The sequence below is a fragment of the Hemibagrus wyckioides genome, linkage group LG15 (assembly GCF_019097595.1).
Source record: "Hemibagrus wyckioides isolate EC202008001 linkage group LG15, SWU_Hwy_1.0, whole genome shotgun sequence".
NCBI lineage: Eukaryota > Metazoa > Chordata > Actinopteri > Siluriformes > Bagridae > Hemibagrus > Hemibagrus wyckioides.
This window is the reverse complement of record NC_080724.1, coordinates 11,090,131-11,098,645: the sequence shown is the minus strand read 5'-3', so window position 1 is coordinate 11,098,645 and position 8,515 is coordinate 11,090,131. Positions and strand designations below refer to the sequence as shown.

Sequence of the window (8,515 nt, the reverse complement as noted above, 5' to 3'; positions counted from 1 at the left end):
ATCAGTTGGAGCAAAACCCAATATCAGTTGCGGGCCGTACATTTCACACCTAGGCCTACACTGGTGTCCTGAATTAATCCACCTCTATACCATCATTATGACGCCATTTTATTTTATTTATTCATTTATTTTTTACTATTATACCCTCATTGGGGGCTGAGTCCCCCTTAAATGAAAATTATCTTAGATGCCACGGCAATAGATACTAATCAACCGTTAAATAACAAAGTAAAAAAGAAATTAGGCTACAGTATTTCACACCTCACAAGGAATAGTCTGTTTTATTACGGTTACGACATTCTTGATGCAGCATGCAGCAAACTGCAATCTCCGGAGGACGCAGCATCCGAAATGAGATGCAGCGAATATAGAAACACTATATGGGCGGGTCGCTGCCTCTGACTACTCCAATTATCAAATCAAAGGACGGGAAATTGCTGACATAATCGTATGCCTGCTAGATGGCCCCAGTGATACCAACTCGAAATCTGATTGGTAAATGGAACAGTTTCATTGCCACTTATTTTAAGTTCTGGGCGCCTGCACTATTGATTCTGAAGGCCTTAGAGCCGGGCAACACATGATGTCAGCCACTAGCTGAAATATGATTGGATAAACACTCATCATAAATAAACACTACTGGAAGCAGCGCAACCAAGAGAAAAGCTATGAAATGTAGAGAATAGACTATTGGGAATCATTTACTACACATTCATGGAAAAATATATTAAATATATTAAAATGCAAATCAGTGATTCAGATCACTGCTGTTTAGGCCAGCAGAGAAGGCCTTACTGGCCCTGATGGTCTGCCACTGCCCATAATAAAACCCAAAAAAAATACCACATCATTAAGTATATATATATATATATATATTTTTTTTTTTACATTTTTATTTACAGGCCATACTTCCCAGTTCTGACTGGTTTAAAATCCTTATATACAATACAGACAGTCTGTAGTGATTCATGTTTATATTTTTTTTTTCTTTTTTAATCTGTATAAACAATGCACATATATAAGAAACATACATATTAGAAATCTCTAAAAAGCCATGGGCTTAAAAGGCATCAAATGTAATAATTCTTTACAAATATAATTCTTTAAAATATACAACTCTTTAAATAGTTTTAAACAAAATCCATATGTACGAATTAATAATAAAGGCCATCTGCATTTGCATTTAAAATTTGCACTTCACAGATATGCGGTCGTACAATGAGAGCAGCTTCAAACGGTGCTAAAAAAATGAACATACAGCAAGCATAGTCTAGATCTGGTTAGCAGAATGTCTCAGGACCGAGAACCGGACTCCTCCAAGGCTTGTTCAGTCAGATCTGCTGTTGTTAGAATGGTTCTACAAGTTCCTTCTGGGCTGCTTTAAAAGAACCATCTAGCAGCCTCAAGTACACAGTCTACTTCAAGCCCCTTTATGTAGCGCACATGCTAAATGATAATATGTAATAGAGTCCTGTAATAACTATACACTTTATTACATGCTACAGATGTGTTCCAGAGACTGTCTGAATCTGGCTCTTCTCATCATCTACGGAAAGTGTGGGGTTGTCGTACATCTCCAAGCCTTTCTTATTCTTCTCCTCCTCATCCACTTCCCCTTTCTGGCAGCACTTGCAGCAGCAGCAGCAGCGTTTCCCGCAAAAGCCCATCATCCTGGTGACGATGCGGTCCCACGGTTTGAGCGAGTGCAGTGGCCGGGGGAGGAAGTCCCAATTGCGAAGCACAGGAACCAGGGCGTGTGGGCAGTGTGACTGCATGATGTTCACCACCACTACGAAGATCACCAGCACCACCACGGGTACGCCGACCCCCACCAGAACCTGCCAGCCGGCAATGGACAGCCCCAACACAGTCAAGGGCAGAATGAAGAAGCAAAGGACCAAGTAGACGAAGGCAAACCAGCGGTATTTGGCTGTTCGGTCACCCAGAGCTTTAGCTAGTCGGATAGGCACACGTGTGAAAGGAATTGGGTACCACAGCATTATGCCAAAGATGTTGAAGAAGAAATGGCACAGGGAGATCTGCAAGAAAATGAGACTACATGAGTTACAAATGATATTAACAAAGCCATTGGAAGTTTAATTAGTGTAATCGTATTTGGAGGGCTAACCTGTAGCGAGTTAGCCAGTGTTTCTCCAGGACTTGCCATGGCAGCAAGAATAGCAGTGGTTGTTGTCCCAATATTGGAGCCAAGCGTAAGGGGGTAGGCTCGCTCAATGCTAATAACACCAATACCTGCAAAGAAACATGAAAACTTTTGAACTCAAATTTAAACAAAATAAAACTCTAAAAAGACCATTAAAATGTTCAATCTTTGAGGAAAAAATGGAAATACCATGAACAACTTACACTATACCATTTACGGACTGCTAGATCATTTGATAAGTAGTGTAGTGCACACGTCTTTGTTAGTAGAAGAATTCAAATGTTCATATTTCAGCTAATACTCACCAACAAGAGGTGTAATGGCAGAGGTGAAGACTGAACTGCTCTGCACGATGAAGGTCATTCCTGCCCCCACCAAGATGGCAAGGTAGCCAGTGACCCATGCAAATGGAAAGGGGAAATCTGCAAAGAGGAATCCAGTTACTCAAACCACATGTGTATGAATGTTTTTGGAAAATGTCTGATGATGGCAACATTAAAAAACCATCCAAGTGTCACCAGGTCACAAGATAATACAAAGAAGCCTTGTGTAATCAGTACATTCTGCTGTACTCAGGAATGTAGTGTACCTGAGCACTCTTGGTAACATATCACATGCTCAGATATGTTGCCCAAGTAAGAGGCCCAAGTTCATATTTTTTATACCTGTTTAACTCTTCAGACATCAGGATAAGGAAGCCTGTGCCAGCTATCATATACAGGCTATGCACTCATCCACTTGGACACTAATCCATGACTATTAGAGGTTTTACTGCTTCCTTTACACAAATAGAATCAATGCCTTGATGGTCCACCCAGTTTGTTTGCCAAATCAATACCAAAGCTGACCATATCACACTAAATCAAATGTCCAGATTTAATATTAAATCCTATGTGTTCTTGAGAAAGAAAATGAATGCAAGCATCACACAAGTTAATCATTTGAGCAGTCTCACCTGTGTTGAGCACCTTCTTAATGGCGACAGCCACCTGACCTCTGAGCATGGAGTTGAGCAGCTTGACGATGAGAATGAGGCATGTACAGAGCACCAGCAGGGACAGAGCTAGCAGGATCAGTCCTACAGCCAGATCAGGCAAGTTCGCCGAGGCAAAAAGATGAGAACCTGGAGCAAGATAAAAGGTTCAGGTTTTCAAATTTCAGTTAAAGGGGAAACAATGCATGGTGATTCCATTGGTCTATTGGTGATAGCAAATCAAGGATGATAAACATTGTATAATTCCTTCGATTGGCTTCATCAGTTCTGACACTGATGTACTCAAAAGAGTATTAAAACATCTTCAAGGACCTAACAACCGTCCAGTCACTTTTATACTATTAAATCCTTTATGAGGAACGTTTATGACGATCCAATTCCAATTATCGATGATAATGGTACTATTTGGTAATGTAGACTCATTAAAAGGCTACAAGATGGCGACAAGGGTACAGGATGTATGTAAGTGCTACTACAACCAGCAAGCTTCAAGCAGGCTTAAATTTCGCCATCAATTCCAAACGTGACCCCCAACCACAAGCCTTCCTCTCTATTTAGCCAGGCCTTTTTTGTCTGGTTTCGGCGGCCTCAGGTAGTTCAGCCCAAAGAGAAGAATAGCCCCATTGAGCATGTAAGAGTAGAATGAGAGGGAGGGGAAGATGGGGAAGATGTTTGCCGAATCATATGCCACTGAAAGAAAACCATTGTCCTTACAGTGCAGTAGTTAATGGGAGTCGCGGTCTAATGGTCTGAAGTATGTATGCAGGGATGAGAGGCGACAATCAACCTCCAACAATCAACCTTCCCACAAAGGACAAGTCACTTACATTTCTGTAAGTTTTTGGTCTCTGTTATGTTCTGTTGTGTCCATGTCTGGTTGCCCTCCATCCAGCACGGCGCACCGACTGTGCAGTTTGCTACTCCAGGAACGGTGACATTCATTAGAGTCTGAAATACCAAAAAGCAATAAAACATGTAAGTTCATGTTCATGTCACTAACATGTTTCCAAACAGAACAGCTAATATACAATGTAGTCGGTGCTAGAGTACATGCTATTAGTAACCAATGTTTATCTCCATGCTTTTTAAACCCTTAAACACCTTTCATTGGGGCACAAAGGCTGTTACACATTAACACAAGTCAAATGATAGGTCTATACTGTATATGTTCAAATTCTTCTGTTTCCCTGTTACTGCTGGAAATGAAAAATTGGACATCTATAGGTGGCATGTTTGCCTACATTCTCAGTCCTTACCGTGAATTTCTCCTTTTTGCACCATATCTTGATCAGGCTCTTGTTTCGAGCACTGGGATCACCAATGGCTATGTCACTGATGACAGAACTGTCCAGCTAAAAGGAGAGAGGAAGAGAGAGGAATATGAGTCACCAGACCAAATTCCAAACTCAAGAGCTGTTATTTCGATGGAACCTGTACAGTATACGGTTGAGGTCACATGCAGAATGAGATCAGGCACTAAATCAGAGGCTAGAAGTCATGCAGTTAGAGGAAAAACAAGCCACCATCCATAATGGACTGTCATCTGAGATGGATTTGATTTCACTGACAGATTGTGGGCTAATCTGAGCCATTCCAAGCTATTATTTTAACCCACAATTGGGTCGCCTCATTAATCTTGAGATGCTAAGTCATTCAGTGGGATGGTTTATTTTATTTATGTATTTATTTATTTATTGTTACCTCGATGATGTTTTTGGTGAGTGGTTCAGTGATGACTTTAAGCAAGTCTGGGGCGTCCTGGCCTGTCTGGATGTGGAATGAGTCGATGAGGAGTTTGGTGAGCTTGTACAGGACACCAGTGGCTGCTTCCAGAGGCAGCAATATCAACACAGACAGCCAGTTAAAAAAGTCATGAACTGTGGCTCCAGCAAATGCCCTGGAACACACAGTGAGAAATATTCATTAGATAATGAAGAGCAGGATATTTGATGGGACATGCTTAGTGTAGCGTTCATCATTTTGAAGATTTTTGACTCTAAGGATTAGAACCAAGTATTTCTACAAGGTATGAAATCTTATGCATTGCTCAATACTTTAGGAATTATTTGGCATTACATTGAAAATGGCTGAATTCATTTGTAGGGTTGCCAGGTTTTGGAAAAAAATCCAATCTCAAATACATCTCAAAAATTTAGGCATTAGAAAGTTTTTATTTTATTTTAAATACATGTTTTATTTCTTTTTTTCAGTCTTTGTCTGAAAAAGAAGTTCATATTTATCATCCCCACTGCTTCATCTGCTTTTCCCTTTCCAAATTTTTGCATTATTATGTTTGTATTCACCTGTCCATTTGATCTCTGTGTTTCCAGAACTTGATTAGCTCAAACTAATTATTTTACACTAGCCATAACAAAAAAACTCTTGACAAATTCATAGACTGGCTTTTTTCCACCTGCAACCTTGTCCCAAAAGTATCCTAATTTTGTTTAAATCCTTTGAAGCTGCTTCTACAAATCTGGCATGTTGTATCTACCTGCGGAACTCATTACGATCCCCGGCCTGCATCACAGCCACAATGGTGTTGGTGATGGAGGTACCGATGTTAGCACCCATAATGATAGGCACTGCTGACTGCACCTCCAGTACTGAAAAAAAAAGAACACAAGGAACTCTTAAATCCCAGCACATGCTATTCCAAGACCATTCACCACAAGTTCTTATGGTTTGTATATTATATTTAACATTGGGATAAAGTAAAAAGTGGACTCACGTCCAGATGACACCATGCTGACCACAATGGATGAAGACGTGCTGGAGCTCTGAACCAACACCGTAACCAAGACACCAATCACAAGCCCTGCCACAGGGTTGGACAATATCACATTGTCTTGAAAGATATCTCCAGCTGCTTTTCCTGTTAAAAAAAATGAACTGAATGTCACCTGCACCTGGACACATGCACATCTAAGCAAAAGAAAAGATAAGAACATTTCAACACTTTACACATTAACCACATTAACGACAGTTAGAATAGATAGCAGTAAAAAGCTGTACAAATCGTGACCTTACTGTAACACTCTATGCTAATAGAATAATAGAACCTGAATAGAATAATAGAACATAATTAAAAATCCAGAGTAAATTCTTCTCACTTACCACCAACAAGCTGAAACGCTGAGCTCAGAACATCCAGGGAGCAAACAAACATGTAAAGGAATCCGAGCAAGAGAACAAATCTTCCGATCGAGGTAAGGACTCGGAGTATTTTTCCTTTTGTGTCCAGTTCTGCACAGAAGAACAAAAAATGAAAGATTGTTTCATACCCAGCATTCCTTCACACACGTGCCTCGACTTTGGAGACCGCTGAGCGTCAGAGACTGGCGTGGCAGCTCACCTGACCATTTGGGCCCCATGTCCTGGAGCTCAGGAAGTTCCCATGGGTTAACCGAATCAGGATCTAATTCCACAAGAGCCACGGTGGAGTACGCTGGAAGCACCACAGCATCTTTGGACGAGTTTGTGTCTGTTTAAAGGAGCAGAAATATTATGGGTCATGGGTGAAGGAAGGAGAAGATGGAGAAAGAAGGAAGGGAAAAGAATATGGTTTACCAAGGTCTGGTGGAGAGACTGAAGAGTCACTTCCGATCTCTGGCCGTGGAGCCATTGCCTGGAGGATAGTTACAAAAATATTAAGCAGCGGCTTCATGATAGATTATTTCTCTCACATAGTCTAGCTAAAATAACACATCAACCCCTGCCTGTATTCCACTGTACCGCCAGTTATGTAACATTGTGACATTCATGTACTATTGCGTTCTTTATATTGTGTAGCTACTATCGTAGTATTGTACTTTCATTGGGTTTTCCTGGCTAGGTCTACTGTTAGCACCCTCCATGCAGATTCTAAAACAACTCAATAAAATTAATAATAATAATAATAATAATAATAATAATAATAATAAATAAATAAATAAATAAATAAACAGCTAAATTAAAAATAATTGGATTTCCACTGTTATGTTTCTTCAAAGCCAACAGTCACAGAAGAATTCTAGATAAACGTGTAAAATATGATGCATATTATGAGATCTGATTGCCTTCAGGTGTAGATGAGATAAAAAATGAGTGCCTGATGGAAATGCGTCTTTTTAGACTTTTTACAAATAAATTCACAAATTTTAGTCACAGATGTTTTGAACAAACAATCTCCCAGCTGTAAAGTTGTAGAAAAGTTATAAAATGAGCAAATGCATATACCTTGTTCTTACCTTTTGGAGTAAGTTTAAAGCAGCTTTAAGTCCTGAAACAACTGAGCAGTGTCCACCTGAGGTACCTGTTCGAGTCTGGGCTCGCGCTCCTTTTTATGCAGCACACCTGTCGCACGAGACACCTCCCCCCCTCCCACCACGCATACAGCGCGCGCGCTCTGCAGCCGCACGGAGGCACGTTATAGATTTACGAGCGCCAATAAACAGCCTTTGGACAATGTTCAGATTCAATAATGTGATAAAAAAATGTTGTAACGCTACAAGCTGAAGATTTTTTGGCTCTAATGTCTAATGTCTAATCAGTGGAAAAGATGTTTGAACTTGTGTATGATTGAATCAGTAGAAATATTACGTGCGTCTTATCGGCTCCGTGCGCCCTCTGCTGGCAGAATGAGAAAAAATATCAGGACTTAGAGCTAATCCTGCTTAAAGATATTATTTCACAATAAGAAGCTGAACATTTGGGGAGAAAACAGTAATAATTTCATGCAGCTATGCCTTTTACTGCTGTTTATGTTTTACTGTGACGTTCTTGTGCTACTCTAATGTCATTTGTTGTATTGCACGGTCATTCATGTGCTATTATGTCATGTATTTACTTTTGTGTCATTTCTGCTTTTGCATTGTCATTTGTTCTGTTGTTCTGTTATTTATGTGCCACTGTGTAATGTATTTATTATTGTGTCATTTCTGCTATTACAATGTCAGTTATGTTATCCTACTGTTATTTATCTGCTATTATACTGTCATTTCTGTTTGTTTCATACATCAGTCTACTGTTAGTTTCTGCCATGAAAAACCTGTAATAACCGAATAATAATAATAATAATAATAATAATAATAATAATAATAATAATAATAATACATTGGTAAATGGAAAAATGCCAAGTTCTGGGTCTGTTATTTCTGAGAGCTCTGTTGTAGAGAAGAAATTATTTCTTCTACACGTCTGATCGTAGGCAGTAAACATTTCACGCTTAAAAACCTCTGTGTCCAGCAATTGACGTAAGATGTAAATCGCAATTACTGAAATTTAACGTTGTGATTATTTACTTTTTGTACTTTTAGTACATTTGTGTGTGTGTGTGTGTGTGTTTTATTATAAATTGTAGACCCAGTTAAAAATGG

At 39.6% G+C, this 8,515-nt stretch overlaps 1 protein-coding gene across 2 annotated transcripts; it reads right to left on the bottom strand.

The window, feature by feature from the left end:
- Positions 1–942: 942 nt before the first annotated feature.
- On the bottom strand, positions 943–7,449 carry slc34a2b (solute carrier family 34 member 2b). Of its 2 annotated transcripts, none has more exons than XM_058410171.1 (13): positions 7,377–7,440; positions 6,729–6,786; positions 6,514–6,642; positions 6,276–6,404; positions 5,890–6,033; positions 5,653–5,764; positions 4,860–5,055; positions 4,415–4,510; positions 3,986–4,106; positions 3,120–3,287; positions 2,470–2,586; positions 2,129–2,253; positions 943–2,039 (listed from the first exon to the last, which is right to left on the bottom strand). In XM_058410171.1, exons 2-13 carry the CDS (start codon positions 6,781–6,783, stop codon positions 1,500–1,502), a joined length of 1,932 nt encoding a protein of 643 aa, XP_058266154.1. In that variant the 5' UTR covers positions 6,784–6,786; positions 7,377–7,440; the 3' UTR covers positions 943–1,499. The 2 variants fall into 2 exon arrangements, with proteins under 2 accessions (XP_058266154.1, XP_058266155.1); XM_058410172.1 differs by having other exon boundaries at positions 944–2,039; positions 7,388–7,449.
- Between the last annotated feature and the right edge of the window lie 1,066 nt (positions 7,450–8,515).

Bases quoted from the DNA above. Each gene is read 5' to 3' on its own strand.
- slc34a2b (XM_058410172.1), bottom strand. From the start codon at position 6,783: ATGGCTCCACGGCCAGAGATCGGAAGTGACTCTTCAGTCTCTCCACCA. The intron at 4,107-4,414 runs GTAAGGACTGAG...TTGGTATTTCAG, and splicing joins GCAAAAAGGAGAAATTCACG to ACTCTAATGAATGTCACCGT. The intron at 3,288-3,985 runs GTAAGTGACTTG...ATCTTGCTCCAG, and splicing joins GACCAAAAACTTACAGAAAT to GTTCTCATCTTTTTGCCTCG.